The 18,953-nt window shown below is 36.0% G+C and overlaps 1 protein-coding gene across 12 annotated transcripts in view; it reads left to right on the top strand.

The window, feature by feature from the left end:
* LOC127876662 (myelin proteolipid protein-like) overlaps positions 1-18,953 on the top strand; it is a 136,734-nt gene that overhangs the window by 28,357 nt on the left and 89,424 nt on the right. For 2 of the 12 annotated variants that reach the window (XM_052422014.1, XM_052422013.1), the window contains exon 2: positions 746-1,570. The exons of 6 other annotated variants lie outside the window; for them this stretch is intronic. In XM_052422014.1, coding sequence (XP_052277974.1) covers positions 1,477-1,570 — 94 coding nt within the window. In that variant the 5' untranslated portion in view covers positions 746-1,476. Of the gene's footprint in view, positions 1-405; positions 1,571-3,673; positions 3,813-4,070; positions 5,355-18,953 lie in introns of those variants that run through there. 4 more of the 12 variants (XM_052422012.1, XM_052422010.1, XM_052422009.1 and 1 more) reach the window with 4 other exon arrangements.

Genomic DNA, 18,953 nt, shown 5'->3' with positions numbered 1-18,953 from the left:
CTTACTCGAAAACGCCCTTGAAGGCACATTGTTCTCGTGGAATATTTACAAAGCTTTATAACATTATCTTTATTGTCTGAGGTTATGTGCTAAAGATTTTTTATGCATTCAGATTCGATTGTTTAAACAAGGACATATTGTTTTGCGCTTAAGTTGAACATTTGTATCGAAGCATTAAGTTTCCCACAAACGGAAAGTTAAAATAAACGTGAAAGGGAAAAAGGCAAATATTGAAGTATATACTTCCAGTTACAAATGATAGTACCAGTTTTGGACCGACTTAACTAACTACCTAACATATATGCTTGAGCGATTTGAGTACATGCTTTGATAAATATACATGTAATTGAGTAATATAATGCGAATTCCTTCTTCTAATCATTACATGATATATGTATTTTAAAGTTAAATTTGAATTAGAAAATACTATACCAAGTGACTTCGTGTTGACGACGAACATAAAGTACAATAACAAAACACGTATGAGTATATTAATAAAGCAAACGTTATATGGGTATGACTTAGGCGATTCAGGATTGAAATGACAATATAGAAGTGATGTACACATCAATTGTATGATTTGTTAAACGGACGTTTAATATAACTTTATCTAGTAAACGTTTATGCTGCATTAATACAAACTTTCAACATATTATATATTTTTTGCGTGTTTTCATTGGGCGATTATCACATATGCTATATAATTGACGATCATTTTCTGAACGGATTTAATATGACGACGCAGGTCAGTAACTGTTAGGGAAATACCTATATGAACTGGTACTGGTACTGGTAGAAACTGGTAGAAATGTCGAGCAACATACAACTGCTTTTGACATATACATGAACATGACGGTTACAGAAACAACATAGAAGACATAAAGAATGTATATACTCCACTACTAGAGCGTTCTTCTCAACGTGCAATTAACGCTTTTGTCTGTGGAGCATAAAGTGAGACTAAAACATTATCACGTATCGTTGATTTTCGTCAACGTGTTGTGGAGGTACGGATTACATGCATTTGGCTACCTTTCACCCGTTTTTTTAATTTAATTGCGGGTAAATTGCGATGCAAGTGTTAATTAATTATGAACATTCGTTATTCGACGTTAACCAGATGCGTGTGTTCATTGTTCGCCTCATGCCACAAACTTGCCTACGCCTCTAAATAAACACGAGTGCTAGATACTTACAAGAAGGAATTGTACCTTCAGATGCTTATGAATCTGCTATAATTGATATTGCATCTGTTCGCATAGTTAGCTGAAGTAAGCCTCTGCCGAAAACGCTTCTTTTCTATTGTGCATCGATGTTCATAAGAGGGACTTGACATGATGATTGGATAGGCATTGTGTAACAACGTGTGCTTTTCGTTGGTTTAAGGGTTTTGTTGGGGCTAAGTAAAGAAGGAAACGGATAATTGTCCGATTGTTTTAACCTTTTCTGGCTTTGTGTCTTTGTTCTTGCTGGATTATGACCACCGTGTGGGAAGTAAGGGACTCCTACCAGGGGCCCACGGCGGAGACGGGGCATCTGTTGGTGGAGGAACAAGGGATCTCCAAAAAAGGTAAAACATACAAGAGATGTTTTATGGGAAATCAACGCTTAATGCCTATGCGTGCCGTTCGAGGCAGACTGATCCGGGACGGCACAATCCGCGTTTATAGATAAATCTTCGTACCATAAATGAACACCGCGAAAAGTACCGACCTTAATCAGCCTTTATAGATACTGGTTGACATTAAACAAAACGTGCAAAACGTTTGCTTATTTTATAAAGCATCTTTGCTTGTTTTTTATTGACCATACTAATATGATTTAAGGTTTCAAGTATCACAGCAGCCGATTTTTTATTCCGTTCGCCGGATTAGAGGAAACTTTGTATTTCCGAATTTCATTTCTAAGTACACATTTTTAATCTCTGTCTAGGGAAATTTAACGTTTATTGTCCGCGTTTTATTATCATACGCTTATTTATAGCGACATAACTGAATTCGATTTTCCCTCAGTACATCATTGTTTATTATTGTTTATTGTAATGTTCACAAATAATTGTCAAGTCGTTTATCTCAAAATGGATAAGGGCGAACGTAACATTTTAGTATTTGGATCATTAAGCTACACCAGCAAAAAAGCATGCTTCATACGTTAGCATACGCATAATACTTTAACAATGGACTACATTTGTCGGAACCGATTGCATATGCATATCAAATGTATCGGTAAAAATGTAGCATTGCGGATTATATTAATATGATTAAGTCGCTAGATTGAAAACAAAGCGATGACCAGAAATAAGTTTTATTGAAAAATAAATCGTTAAAATGCTTTAACGTAAAACTTATTTGCGCTTGATTAATTATGTTTGAAAGTCACGCGTAGAAAATAAAACATATATTAAAAAGCGACTCATTAACTACCCAATACCCGTTCAATTAAATATCAGACCGTGCATTGCCTCCATAATCTAGAAGGTGAACGGAGCTTTTGTAAGTTGCGTCAATTGTGTATACTTTCCCATTTTCAAGATTCAGATATCAAGATTTTGCAACTGTTGTGTCAGCATAATTATGTCGATTTTGTTGAAAAAGATGATCATCAACAGCCATAAAAGACAATACTACGTTTTACTGCTAAAGTTGAGTCGAAGGTGATCAAACGGACGCATTTTTATTATTGCAAATTCCGTCGTTTCAATTATAGAACACACTATAGTTTTTAAATTTGATACAGGCTAAAATGAAGATTAATACCACTTAAAGCTTGATGATGTGCTTTAACGCAGTCTTAACCCATTTATGCCCAGTGGACTCTTCCATCCTTCTAAATTGGATCAATTTATTTCCAAAATTAGGGGTGTCAAGTATATTTATTTCTATATTTAGAATATTTCATGAAGAAATTCATTTAAGCAAACAGCGCAGACCCAGATGAGACGACGCATTATGCGGCGTCTTATCTGGGTCTACGCTGTTTGCAATGCCCTTTTTCAGGACGCTAGGCATAAATGGGTTAAAATAGTGTTGTTTTCTGATATTGTAATCCAAATTCTGCAAAGACCATTGAAAAAAGAAAATCAAACCAGTATGAGAATGCATAAAGATATGGTTGTTATTCGCATTTTGAAACCTAGATACTAAATACTTGTACATATGTTAATTCCAAGTACTCGTATAAGCTAAGGCAGCTGAAGCGTTGATAAAGAAGTTGTAACTTTCACTGAAGACGTAAAAGTTTATCTTAACGAACAGTACCCTTTAGTTTACATCGATTACAGCCAGCTTCAATTCATGTAATGAGTACATATATGTTAAAAAGTATTAGAATGACATCCGCAAAGGCTGGTCTTCAGGTACGCTGGCCGATTATATCATTATACCCGTTTTCGCATGAAGCGGCTCATATTTAAGATAATGAATAGGCATTTCAAAAAGACAAAACGTGGTGAAATATGGTACACCTTGTAATTAACTATAGTGGTCGTATAATAAGTGGATGTCAACATGATGTCACACCGCCTTTGTACCCATTTGATGCCATGATGATTGGTTGGTTGTGTTTGTGGAGCGTTATCTGCAAAACACAATGTCAGTTAGTATTTTACCATAGGCAGAGACATTTATCAAAGTCCATGATTGATGTTACTCTTAGTCAACATGGCTGATTTCCATACAAATGTGGTATCATGTCTGCGGTGTCCATTATGATACGATTTTGGCGACTGGCCCCGTGGACTAATAGGGTAAGGACATTCAACCATTATTTCTCGAGAGCAGGCAATTTTGTACGAAGGTTGAAGAAGTTTATTCGTAATTTGATTTTGAAATTAATACTTGTAGATTTTAGCTGTTGTCGACAAATTGCCATCTATGTAACCAAGTAGTTAATAATGATACAAACGCATAAATATTACGCATTATTTGTTTGCCTGTATTTACTACTTGAACAATAGAGCATGCGATTGTTGTTTGACTCTTTGATTTGTAAGTGTGTTGTGACGAGCTAACTTGTCGGTAGGCAGCGGTAAAGCAGCGGTACAAATGCCGTGAACGATCGGAACTTGACAGTCAGAACGCTGTTATCTCCGCTGAGAGAAAGCTAAGCTTAACGAATTGCACGCCCGACTGGTTTTAGATCCGATTCGACAATGGATAGTCTCGTGATAGTTTGTTGTGGAATGGTGTATTCTTGAATATTTGATTATGAACAATAATCTGCAAAGAATTTCTAATATAATAGGAAACAACATAAACAAAATGAAACTGCCCCAAAATGGAATAGAGGGAATGCGAAAGCACAAAACCTGGACTACGGGGCTCGCAAATTTGTTAAGCAATGTTCATAAGAGCTATTCTGGATAAATACATATTCCAACACAACAGCGCAGTATACATAATATTAATTTTTCGATAAACATTTCCTGGAAGGTTTATGCACTTGGTTTTTCTCGAAAGTAACACCCATAAAATATAGCGCGGGTTTGCAAATCCGCTCGGAGTCTTTGCGGAGCGTATAATGTTATTGGCTCGATGGAAGAGATATTTCGCGTTTATAGGTTTTCCATCACGTGAACTGGAAAATGCTGGGATAAAAGGTTTGCTTCGTCTTTCTTGTGTGTCTGAAAATAGAAACCTGTAATAATAGTGTGTAGCACTTTGGGAACGTATAAGCGAAGGCCTTCGCTGGATGTTTTCCGGAGAAATTGTTTGTAAACATTTGCTTTTACTATACGGAGTATCTAGACTCAATTGTTGCTCTTTGCGTGTAGCAGGGAAGTGTCCCGTGGGGATTTGATGCTGCCAGCGAGGATTAGATCTTCGCTACGGATTCATGATGGTGTTTTGCTCAGTTCCGGTGGATGAATATAATGAGTAATTTATGAGTACTTTGTCAGTTTATTGGTAGGGAGAGTATGATTTAAAGGAGGAAGCTACTTTGACAATGTTAACAAATTTGCAAGTTAAAGCGTGAAGTAACGAGTAAAATTTAAGTAAAATTGAGATGGCTGTGGATTTTTGTTCTTGCGGTTTTGAGGAAGTAACATGTGCAGTTTTCTGCGGGCAATTTAAACCAATATCACAATCTGAATGTTAAATTGAAAGTTGAAGGACACTGGAAAGTAACGATCTCCATCGAGAAAAAAACAACAAGACCACTGCATTGTCTTTTTAAAATCACCGTGTGTGGACAATAGTTATTCAAACAGTTGTTAGTTAAAATGGAGGGTGAGTGGCAGGCGAAACCGGAAGACGAGACGCTGGAGGAGGCGGGGGAGCAAGGGGAGCTACTCTACGATCAGCAGCAAGAGGATCATGTCGAGGAGAAACCGGAAGTGAAACCGGAGTCCGACGGTGAGATATAATTTGGAATTGCAATGTTGTGAAACGATTCTGCATTATAGAAATGCAACCCAGGCGATAATGGTGGGGTTTTACTGGAATTGTTATTGTTACCAATAAAACTGATAACTCTTATACGCCATGAAAATATGTAGTAATTATTTGGCTGCCTGTTAAGCTATTAGTCGACAGTCAGTTTTCTGCTTTGATACCGAGTGCTGCAGATGTTGTACGATGTTTTCAACTCTTTATTTCTTTCATAGGAACCTGTTTCGTTTGGTGAGTTTTTCCGTTCACTTTATCGTAAGTGTAAAAAAGTGTTTTCGTATTTAAGGCTTAAGTTCAAAGAATCATAATTAAAACTAAGTATCAGGAATGCCTAACAGGCTGGGATAATATATGCTCTTAGCGCATATAAAGCTTTTGTATTGTAACGATGATAACAATGAAACTTGTTCTACATGTATTGAAAGTTATTTGAACAGTTGCAAGTGTTTATTCTAGCTACATAAACCCATTTTGCTTGTCGCATTTAAATTTTGCAAGCAGGAACGTAAAAAAACTTAAATAATTTTATTGGTATTTTCATACTTGTTCGTACCTCTCTTTCAAGTCGTTATTTCTATGGCGCCAGTTATGGTGTGAGGTTATGACGATATTTGATAATATGTGACAACAGTGTGTTATTTCTATTGACACTGATTTCCCATTGGACTGTTTGCTTGTGGATTTGTGGAATTTGATAATGCTACGTTCCCCCGAGAAATGCTACGATTATTTAATCATGCAACCATAACACAAATCTATACGGTACGCTCTTATAGATAAATGTGTATACAATCGTCATCTTAAATACGTGCACAGCCTTTACTGAATATTAAATGCGTTCTGTATGTTATTGGTGAACTTTTATAGGTAGTGGCTAATGGTAACATCGTGTGTTGCACTAATGATAAAGTATGCTATATGTTTATTGGCATATTTCGGTATTTTTGATTCGTGTATATCGTCCGGACATCGCTGAGTTGTTTTTCTTCATGCATGATCTTAATGGAGGTGGTGATTTTGATGATCGCAATCTTAGCCAAATATTAACCCATTTATGCCTAGCGTCCTGAAAAAAGGACATTGCAAACAGCGTAGACCCAGATGAGACGCCGCATAATGCGGCGTCTCATCTGGGTCTGCGCTGTTTGCTGAAAGGAATTTCTGTAAGAAATATTCTAAATATAAAAATAAGTATACTAGACATCCCTAATTTTGGAAATAAATTGAACCAATTTTGAAGGATGGGAGAGTCCACTGGGCATAAATGGGTTAATTAAAAAAAGATTTCTTTTAAATGGGAATGTTTCCGATGATGACGACGATGCAGATGATTGGAGGTAGAGGAGAACTATAATGGTGCTGATGATGGGAATGGTGATGCATATAATACTGATGACTATCATGACTCTTACGTTTGATTGACACCGTCGGTAAAATATGCATTTGTTGTTTCTCTTGTAAATAACTGTTGGCGATTCTCATTGTAATTAAGATTGTTTTGATATATATCATTGAAACTTACGACCAAAGACGCCGACAACAGAAGCAAAGGCTGTACTACAAACGCCATTGTCCGATCATTATGGTAATTACTATGGACTCTCAGAAGAACGCGTGATATATTCGAGGTTTTTATAGCATCACTGTTCTTGCTAATGAAAAATCATAGCCAGTTTTTACGCCTGAGTAATAAGAAGATAGTGTGGGTGAATTAATGTTTCCAATAAATGTGAAGCAGCTTCTTTAAAAACAGTCGTGCACTAGTATCTATTCAGGACAATCGATCGATAATTAATATAAACAAGGTCTTGAAAGAAATATCGATTAGAAAATTATAGTTTCTCAGGTGTAGAAACGTCGCGTAAACAGCTTTTGTTCGAAAATTATTGATCGTGCGTCCCGGTCAAACAACAAGAGGTCGAGTTTGCTGTATTTAATGCATTGTTGAGAGTTTGAAAGTACACAGATCGCAGTTTAAACCATTTCGGATATTTTTCTATATGGACATTTGTTTGAGGTGATTATTAAGTGCAATGCTTGTATCCAAGCTACCAATTATACGCCAAAGGACCTAATCCTCATTATCAGCACCATCTCCGCCACCGCCACCACTACCAATACCATCACCATCATCACCCTCGTCATTACCACACCACTCCCATGACCACCACAATAATAACAATACTTTCTGAATGATGATCATCATGGTCATCATGACTATGATGAAGAAAAAGAAGTAGTAGAATAATAATAAGAAGAACAAGATGATGATGATGATGATGATGATGATTATAATGATGATGATGATGATGATGATGATGATGATGATGATGATGATGATGATGGTGGTGATTATCATCATGTTCTTCATCATTTTCTTCTTTTTCTTCTTTTCTTGTTTTTCTTCTTTTTCATTGTTTTCATCCTTTTTTCCATCGTCATTATAAGTCTACAGCATAAACAGCATTATCAGTGTATCAGTGTATCAGTATACGTATCATCATCATCTGAATTATTTTCCTGTTCACGGAGGCTGGAGACGTTGTATCTGGCAGGAAACTAGCATAAATCATTATCTTCGAAATCGCCCATCGATCAGTGTGTGTAAATTGTTTATAGATGCCAATCTAAACAAATTGTCCATGTATATGGGAACTTAAACCCGTGTTAGCATTCCTGGATTCCTGGTGAAGAAGAGTTGCCGCGTATTTTCCCTATCCGCTACCACGCACCACTCCAGTAACGTTGACTAAGCTAAGTAACGTCCAGGTCCGTAGCATAGACTTAATCTAAGAAAAAAGAACCAACCATGATAATTTGTTTATACCGTGTAAAACTCGACACATGCTTGCATGATGTACCCTACCACGTACCCTACCACGTTACATATCGTTTGTAGATTAAGTAGTTATCACTATAATATTATTTTATTTACTTACTCAAAAATGTCATTCACATTAGCAACATGTTAGATAATTTCGATAGTCGAAAGCGACGACTGCATCAAGGACGAATATGTTAATGTCACGAATAATATTCGCACTGTGTAAATATCTTATATTTTACCATTTTTGTAATTGAGCCGTGCTCAGTGAAAGGGGGGTTCAAGGAATGTGCTTAAAGTGTCGTCCCAAATTAGTCTGTGCAGTCCGCACAGGCTAATCAGGGACAACACTTTCCGCTTGTATGATATTTTCTGTTTAAAGAAAGACTCTTTATATTAAAAATCCAGTTTTGGGGGCACGTGTCGTCCCTGATTAGCCTGTGTGGACTGCACAGGCTAATCTGGGACGACGCTTTACGCACATGCATTAAACCCTCTTTTCGCAGAGCGCGGCTCAATTGTATTACTCTTACAGTTTTTTGACGTTTTGCAAACGTATTTCCTGCTTGAAGTATCGATGATATCAAACTTGTGTACGGGAAATTGTGTCTTTGATAAGGATAAATGAAAACAATTAAAGTAAAAGTAAAAGTGAAACAACGTAGAACACTCATAAATCTAACATTCGACCGCTTAACGTCCACAATGAGCCTGCTTGACAGAATATTACTTACAACCCTGATAATTATATTGACTCGTGCTTAAATAGTGCCCGCTTTGTCTGGACATTGCGCCGTATTCTGTCGCGAAGTGTCTGATTTGGAATCAGGCGACTTTTTGGCGAAAATGTTTACGCCCGCTGGACAGTTGTATATGCATTTTCAATGTGCTCAGGAAAGTACTTCCAATATTTGTTTAAAAAATCAGGGTCTATCCAGTTACGCGTGAACACAAATACACAAAATCGCGTGCGAAGTATTAACATTATTTGAGGATATTTTTTTTTCAATCATAAAATGAACAGAAAAAGTCCAAATAGTCCAGCTTAACTTGGTTTTGTTTAGTCACTAAGTAACACAACATACGTCATAAAGAACGTTATTAGTTTAATGAAAATAAAAGTACGAAACGTTTGGTAGTACATTTTAGTGGACCAAACAACGAATAAATGTTGTATGATCGATAACGTTATATCGACAACGGTTTGATAATCAACATCCGTCCCAGCTTTGCCGAATGTATTAGTCTAAGTAGATTTCACAGGTTCGAAGTAAGGAGTCCTAATAGGCATAGAGCGTAAAACGTGGCCCGGGGCTGGGAAAATAGGTAGTTAGTTGCTGAAGATTTTTATAATAAAAATATTTCGTATTTGAAAGCAGGACTGGCGTCTCGACTGGGGCTCATAATAAGGCCAACCACTGCGTTAGGACAAAACGTTTGAATACAATCGAATGGCTTGTATGTATCATCGGGAATGCGCACTGTAGGTCCGCGTGGATTCAGTGACACTGAATTCAAGTACTAGCTAATTTAGAACAGTATGGGACCAAAATTTATTCAGAATTTCAGCTCAAGCAATGAATTGTGCGATAAACTGGAATTTCAGAAATGGTGTCCTAAGGTCAACATATTATATTAAATAAACACCTTTCTTACTTATTATTGTTAGAGTTCTGGACCAGACACAAATGTGTTCCCATCGTTTGGCAAATTTTGCGTTTATTTGAAGTTTATTAAAGCGTGATTAAAATATGAAATCGGATATTAAAAGAACAATGGAGCTTCTTCCGGAATCACGCTTGCAGCCAGACGACAACGATGCACAGGTCGGAAACGAACATCACAGTGAGCAAATGTCGGAATCTGAATCCAGTAGGTGGTCTATATTCGGGTAACATTTCGAATGGCTGTTAAATTATTATTCAAATGGTCGGATTCTTTTATTCAGACAAACTTAGTGTACGGTTTTATTTTTAACATAGGCGCTCGGTTGTTTTACAAACGAAAAGTCAATGTACAATAATTTAATTATACGTACATGCATTGTAAAATGATCAATGGCCTATGGTTTGACGATTTAAAACGTTCAAAATTTATTGTTTTCAGTATTATTGAACATGAAACACTAAAATCAATATGCACAGGTATGGCCAACTATATGACATGCTATATAACATTCAAATAATATATTCTCATTTTTCCCATTAATGCTAATATTGAGACGAGCATGGTTTATTTATGCATTTTTCGTATCTAATTCGTGCAACGATTTCAGTTTTATAAAAATAACTACAAGTAATATATGATACTTGGGCTCAAAAGAAATATACTCTTTATTCAATAGTATGTTTTTATTAAGTGTTGTATTGCTTGACGGGTTTGACGTATTTAAATTCTCATTCTCAGGGTGCATGATCAAGGGGGTTTTCAGGGCTTTACACACGGGCTTTAAAAATGTAAACACACCGTTAAAAACTTTATTTTTGCATCTCAAGTTATTGAAATACATTTGCAAAAATCTTTAGTGCATAAAAGACAGTTCTTGCTGTTTTTGCCGATATTTTATTGTTAAAGAATAAATCTTTGAATACGTTTTAAATCGGTTCCAAAATTTCACGTTGCGTTGCGTGCTGCATGACTGTATGCATGAATGCAGTATAGATCGAATTTTAGACCAAGAACACAGGCTTATTAAAAACCGTAATCTGATGTATTTCACATTGCCATAAGCAGCATAAAAACTGTATTATATGCACTAGTTTAAATTCTTAAGAAAAATTGTTTTAGCAATTTATTTGGAATAAAGCATCACTTACCGTTGTGTTTGCATCCATTAAAGTTGATTGGAAACCCACAAAGTCACATGATCCTGCAACCTGATTCTGCTGTTCTTTAGTTTATAACGGGTGATGAAATACGATACTCGCGGCTTATAAATTGTAGGGTACACATCCATTATTCAAATGAATATTTGCTGCGTGTCGATTCTTGTCACTCGTGATCAGCATTTCTGTAAGGTAGCGTTGTAGTAGGAACATAAACGAAACACAAGACAATGTGTGTAATAAATTGTGCAATCACATAGTACAATAAACAAGAGATTGCCAAGCAATATTGTCCCCTACCGGTGAAACTCCACCATTGTCATTATTTTTTTTTATTTGTTGCCATAGCAACCACAATTTTCGACGTACGAACAAAATGAATTGACGTGCATAATCTTTATATTGCCATCTGTCCATGTTTCGAGTTTCATTAAAAAATATCAAGAACTTTTAAAGTTATCGCAGGATCCAGAAAAGTGTGACGGACTGACAGACTGACACACAGAGCGCAAACCATAAGTCAACTGGTAGGGGACAACAAGCGACATTTAAATATGTTAATCATGCAAGAAAAAAAATATAACGTTTGCACTCACACCTATATTTTTCCAATAAAATGTAGTCAATTTTTGTATTTCATCACCTGTTGTTGTTTTGCAAAATGATAATGCATATACAACCAAAATTACAAAGACTGAAATGAACCTGTTCGCGTTTATGCATGTTGACAAGTGTAACGTCCTTGACCAAAATATTTTGTAAGCAAGAGTTAAGTGGACTACTTTTTTTCTCATGAAAGCTACTCTGGTGTCATCAATTATCATTTGCTGTCATTGGCGGCCGTTGATATTAATGGATTCGTCTTGTAACCATTTGTACTGATTGTAATCGGAAGATGTATGGTTATTCTGTAGTATTTGTAGTTGTCATGGTGATTTCATTTGAGAAATTCATTTTATGATGTGCAATTGAATTAAATAATAAGATCCAGTGAATATCAAAACATGTAATATTACCCGTTCATACTTTTCAAATAAATATATGTATTGTAATGCCATACACTGGTACAAAAACGTTTGGCTGAACGTATCCAAATACTTATTTTGTGTTGAGTATTATACATTTCGTGGCAAATGAAGATTCCAAAAATTGGCATTCGTTATGCATATCGTACCACAAAATGAATCAAATGATCGTTCTGCATCGTGCGGTGTGCGGCGTTCTGTCTGCGACCTGGATTTTCATCCTTTAGGTCACCAGGTCAAAAAACGTGTTACCAATTTAAACAACGCATTTATGACTCAAATACAATTGGCCAGAATGTCGATCTTGACCTTGTGTAGGCCTAGTTTGAATCTGGGTCAACGGAATTAAATTACTAATTTAACAGGTCAAATGGAAGAAAAACCTTGTTTTCACTCTTGAAGCCACATTTTTGACTCAATCTTTGTGAATCTTTTTTCTAATATTCATCTTGACAAAATTTAGGTCGACTTCGTATCTAGGTCAAGTGAGTTCAGAAACTTAGTCACCAGGTTTAATCTTGGAAAACCACCACAGAAAAAAGATTGTACTTAATCTTGAACTAACTTGGTCAGACTTTATTTTGATATTTTCTTGGTCACGCGCATCAAAAAACTGTGTAACAAGGTAAAAAAAAACTCTAGAGTCTACCTTTATGACTCAATATTGATATCATTTTTTACATGTATGTCAAATTTTATTCTGGGATAGGTACATCCATTAACTGATAACTACTCAAGATGCCACATTTTTGAATCAGTTGCGATGAAACTTTGTACGATTGTTTAACTCGATAATGTTAAGACCATGTTTGAAACTTGGTCAAGTGGAGGTAACAACCTAGATCATAGGGTCAAGTCTGCAACAATTTGTGCCAATGAACTCTGGGGAGCGCTGATGGGCCGTAATGTTCCTCTTGGTTTTGGTTTTGTTGATTGCCAGAATCGAGCTGCATCGCTGTTAATAAAAGGCTTTACTCGATTTATGGCATCCGTGATTTAATCCTAAGGTGGTGCAAAAACACACTGTTAGCTCACTGTAAGAACGCCGCCAGTTGTGTTTAACCCTTTGCATGCTGGGAAATTTGTCGTCTGCTAAAATGTCGTCTGCTGAATTTCTTAAATTAACATTTTCTTTGATTTTGTTCAAAGAATACTATCAGATTATCAAAAAGTTTGGATCCTGATGAGACGCCACGTTCTGTGGCGTCTCATCTGGATCCAAACTGTTTGCAAAGGTCTTCAAAATTCGGTTCCAGCATTGGAAGAGTTTAAAAAGCACTGTATTTCACATGCATTCACTGTTTCTGCCAGGAGCCTATTTTATTAATATGCCGTATGCACGCATCGCTACATGTTGACAGTTTTCAATAGTATGGGATAATAGTATGTTTAGGTATTATGTGCCTTTATTCACAGCATTATCATTCTTCTGTCTACATGTTTTTCCCAGTATGGTATATGCATACACGTTTACTTACACAATTTCTATATCACAATTCAAATATGACGGCGTGGGTTCGTATTACATCAGAACTATTGTTACAGCTTTTGTATTCCATCATCTGAAGGCTTAGCAAGTTTACTTGTTGATCCTTTTTTCCATCATAAATCACGATTTAAAGAATGAATATGCACGACCACGTTTGCTCTTTTAAGAATGTCCCCAAGAAAATGCAAATATCTGATCCAGCTCATAAAGCAAATCAATCTTTTGCCAATCTAGGAACATGACATGATCTGGAGAAGGGAATCAACATTAACACACTGAGTACAAGAGTAACGACATTGAAATTATCAGCTACTGTTGTTCTTGCAGGAAACACTCCAGCATAATAAAACCACGTGATATCTTGTAGACTAATATTTTTCTTGTTAGATGCATTGATTGCGAGTAATGGCAAAATAATACAAAAAGGCCACAATGTAAACCGTTTTAAAATTTTGTGAAGTGAAATTGTAATTCTGTTAACAAATCGATTCACAGCCAGTAAAACAAGCAATTTGAATCAAGTTCTTTCGGTACTTGTTTACATTAAATATGTAACCATGATTAATATTTTTTTTCTGTTATTCGTACCAAACTTTTTTCTGTTATTCGCACCATACTTATACCAACATGCAACTTTTTGTTTTATTTCTCAATAGAAGTGGGTGATACGTGGTATCCATCAAACCAAATCACAACCTGTTCCCAAATAAGCATTGCATATTACAGTTGATTTTAGTAGGTCTTAACTTGGGATTTGTTTCCAATAGAAACGAAAAAAATAATTAAGAAGTATATTACAAATCTCTTTATAGCATTCTTTCTTAAGCTTAGTTTAGTTAATTAAAATGGAAACTGGACATTAGTTAATATGATCGAATGTCAAAAAATATATTACAACCATTATAGTTATCTAGTGAATTTGCGAAATGATTAAACAGTCTGAAATGCCAAACACAAAGTTTAGGTTTGACGAAATAAATACGGTCAGGAGCGTTAGTGGAAACTAACACCATTTTTACGCCTAAATATCAATTGTACTATTAAAAGCCTTGACGACAACGAAAGTGAGCATCAGAACAAATTACAGATTAAATGAACTGTCCCACGTGAAATGAGCTTTTCGACAACAGAATTAAGTTTATATGGAAATTGGTTCACCAACTTGTCCACTGGAATGATGTGCAGAAACAAGTATTGATTTTGCTTTACTAAAGCCGATGTAAAGCGGTCGAGGACACATTCATTATTTGTTTCATGATGCATTGAAGCTGTTAAAACGAGATTTGTTTTAAACTTGACAATGAAATTGAGGTATGTGAAGTTGGCTGTTAGATGTTAGCTGTTAATCAGATGTTTAAAATAGAAATGCACAGCTGTGCATTGGGTGTTAATCAGATGTTTAAAATAGAAATGCACAACTGTGCATTGGATGTTCGTCAGATGTTTAAAATACAAATGCACAGCTGTGCATTGGGTGTTCATCTGATGTTTAAAAAAGAAATGCACAGCTGTGCATTGGGTGTTCATCAGATGTTTAATATACAAATGCATAGCTGTGCATTGTGTGTTCGTCAGATGTTTAATGAATAAATGCATAGCTGTGCATTAAGTGTTTGTCAGATGTTTAAAATAGAAATGCACAGCTATGCATAGGGTGTTCGGCAGATGTTTAAAATAGAAATGCACAGCTGTGCATTGGGTATTAATCAGATGTTTAAAATAGAAATGCACAGCTGTGCATTGGGTGTTCGTCAGATGTTTTAAATACAAATGCACAACTGTTAATTGGGTCTTCCTCAGATGTTTAAAAAGAAATGCATAGCTGTGCATTGGGTGTTCGTCAGATGTTTAAATTAGAAATGCATAGCTGTGCATTGGGTGTTAATCAGATGTTTAAAATAGAAATGCACAGCTGTACATTGGATGTTCGTCAGATGTTTAATATATAAATGCATAGCTGTGCATTGGGTGTTCGTCAGATGTTAAAATAGAAACACAAAGCTGTGCATTGGGTGTTCGTCATTTGTTTAAAATACAAATGCACAGCTGTGCATTGGGTGTTCATCAGATGTTTAAAACAGAAATGCACAGCTGTGCATTGGGTGTGTATCAGATGTTTAAAATAGAAATGCACAGCTGTACATTGGATGTTCGTCAGATGTTTAAAATACAAATGCACAGCTGTGCATTGGGTATTCATCAGATGTTTAAACTAGAAATTCAAAGCTGTGCATTGGATGTTCGTCAGATGTGTAAAAAAGATATGCACAGCTGTGCATTGGGTGTCCATCAGATGTTTAAAAAAGAAATGCATAGCTGCGCACCGGGTGTTCGACAGAAAAAAATAGAAATGCACAGCTGTGCATTGTGTGTTATACAGATGTTTAAAATAGAAATGCACAGCTGTGCATTGGATGTTCGTCAGATGTTTAAAATACAATTGCACAGCTCTACATCGGGTGTTCATCAGATGTTTAATATATAAATGAAAATCTGTGCATTGGATGTTCGTCAGATGTTTAAAATAGAAATGCACAGCTGTGCTTTGGGTGTTCATCAGATGTTTAAAATAGAAACCATCGCTGCGCATCTAGTGTTCGGCAGAAGTTAAAAATAAAAATTCACAGCTGTGCATTGGGTGTTAAATAGAAATGCATAGCTGCGCATCTGGTGTTCGGCAGAAGTTTAAAATAGAAATGCACAGCTGTGCATTGGGTGTTCGTCAGATGTTTAAATTAGAAATGCATAGCTGTGCATTGGGTGTTCGTCAGATGTTTACAATTTGAATGCACAGCTGTGCATTGTGTGTTCATCAGATGTTTAAAATACAAATGCACAGCTGTGCATTGGGTGTACATCAGATGTTTAATATAGAAATGCATAGCTGTGCATTGGGTGTTCGTCAGATGTTTAAAATAGAAATGCACAGCTATGCATAGGGTGTTCATCAGATGTTTAAAATAGAAATACATAACTGTGTATTTGGTGTCCGTCAGATGTTAAAATAGAAACGCAAAGCTGTGCATTGGGTGTTCGTCAGATGTTTAAAATACAAATGCACAATTGAGTGTTCATCAGATGTTTAAAACAGAAATGCACAGCAGTTCATTGGGTGTTCATCAGATGTTTAAAACAGAAATGCACAGCTTTGCATTGGATGTTAATCAGATAGTTAAAATAGATATGCACAGGTGTGCATAGGATTTTCGTCAGATGTTAAAAATACAAATGCACAGCTGTGAATTGGGTGTTCATCAGATGTTTAAAAAAGAAATGCACAGCTGTGCATTGGGTGTTCGTCAGATGTTTAAATTAGAAATGCATAGTTGTGCATTAGGTGTTCGTCAGATGTTTACAATTTAAATGTACAGCTGTGCATTGGATGTTCATCAGATGTATAATTTATAAATTCATAGCTGTACATTGGGTGTTCGTCAGATGTTTTATATATAAATGCATAGCTGTGCATTAGATGTTCGTCAGTTGATTAAAATAGAAATGCACAGCTATCAATAGGGTGTTCGGCAGATGTTTAAAATAGAAATGCGCAGCTGTTCGTTGGGTTTTAATCAGATGTTTAAAATAGAAATGCACAGTTGTGCATTGGATGTTCGTCATATGTTTAAAATTAAAATTCACAGCTGTGCATTGGGTATTCATCAGATGTTTTAAATAGAAATGTATAGCTTCGCATCGGGTATTCGGCAGATGTTTAAATAGAAATGCACAGCTATGCATTGGGTGTTAATCAGATGTTTAAAATAGAAATGCACAACTGTGCATTGGATTTTCGTCAGATGTTAAAATACAAATGCACAGCTGTGCATTGGATGTTCGTCAGATGTTAAAATACAAATGCACAGCTGTGCATTGGGTGTTCATCAGATGTTTAAAAAAGAAATGTACAGCTGTGCATTGGGTGTTCGTCAGATGTTAAAATTAGAAATGCATAGCTGTGCATTGGGTGTTCTTCAGATGTTTACAATTTAAATGCACAGCTATGCATTGGGTGTTCATCAGATGTTTAATATATAAATGCATAGCTGGGCATCGGGTGTACGGCAGAATTTTAAAGTATAAATGTACAGCTGGGCATTGGGTGTTCGTCAGATGTTTAAATTAGAAATGCATAGCAGTGAATTGGGTGTCCGTTTGATGTTAAAATGGAAACGCATAGTTGTGCATTGGGTGTTCTTCATATGTTTAAAATTTAAATGCACAGCTGTGCATTGGATGTTCATCAGATGTTTAAAGTAGAAATGCACAGCTGTGCATTGGGTGTTAATCAGATGTTTAAAATAGAAATACATAGCAGTGAATTGGGTGTCCGTTTGATGTTAAAATGGAAACGCATAGTTGTGCATTGGGTGTTCTTCATATGTTTAAAATTTAAATGCACAGCTGTGCATTGGATGTTCATCAGATGTTTAAAATAGATATGCACAAATGTGCATTGGGTTTCCATCAGATGTTTAAAACAGAAATGCATAGCTGCGCATCGGGTGTTCGTTAGAAGTTTAAAATATAAATGCACAGCTGTGCATTGGGTGTTAATCAGATGTTTAAAATAGAAATACACAGCTGTGCATTAGATGTTCGTCAGATGTTTAAAATACAAATGCACAGCTCTGCATTGGGTGTTCATCAGATGTTTAATATATAAATGCATAGCTGTGCATTGGGTGTTCGTCAGATGTTTAACATTGAAATGCATAGCTATGCATTTGAAGTTCGTCAGATGTTTAAAACAGATATGCACAGCAGTGCATTGGGTGTCCTTTAGATGTTTAAAATAGAAATGCATAGCTGCGCATAGGATGTTCGGCAGCAGTATAAAATAGAAATGCATAGCTGTGCATTAGATGTTCGTTAGATGTTTACAATTTAAATGCACAGCTGTTCATTTGGTTTTATCAGATGTTTAATATATAAATGCATAGCTGTGCATTGGGTGTTCGTCAGATGTTAAAATAGAAATGAATAGCTGCGCATCGGATGTTCGGCAGAAGTTTAAAATTGAAATGCACAGCTGTGCATTGGGTGTTAATCAGGTGTTTAAAATAGAAATGCACAGCTGTGCATTGGATGTTCGTAAAAAACAAATGCAAAGCTGTGCATTGGATGTTCGTCAGATGTTTAAAATAGAAATGCATAGCTGCGCATCGGGTGATCGGCAGAAGTTTAAAATAGAAATGCAAAGCTGTGCATTGGGTGTTCATCAGATTTTTAAAATAGAAATACATAGCTGTGAATTGGGTGTCCGTCAGATGTTAAAATAGAAACGCAAAGTTGTGCATTGGGTGTTCGTCAGATGTTAAAATACAAATGCACAGCTGTGCATTGGATGTTCGTCAGATGTTAAAATATAAATACAAAGCTGTGCATTGGGTGTTCATCAGA

Source organism: Dreissena polymorpha, chromosome 4 (assembly GCF_020536995.1).
Source record: "Dreissena polymorpha isolate Duluth1 chromosome 4, UMN_Dpol_1.0, whole genome shotgun sequence".
Lineage (NCBI taxonomy): Eukaryota > Metazoa > Mollusca > Bivalvia > Myida > Dreissenidae > Dreissena > Dreissena polymorpha.
This window is presented reverse-complemented; position numbering and strand designations above follow the sequence as displayed.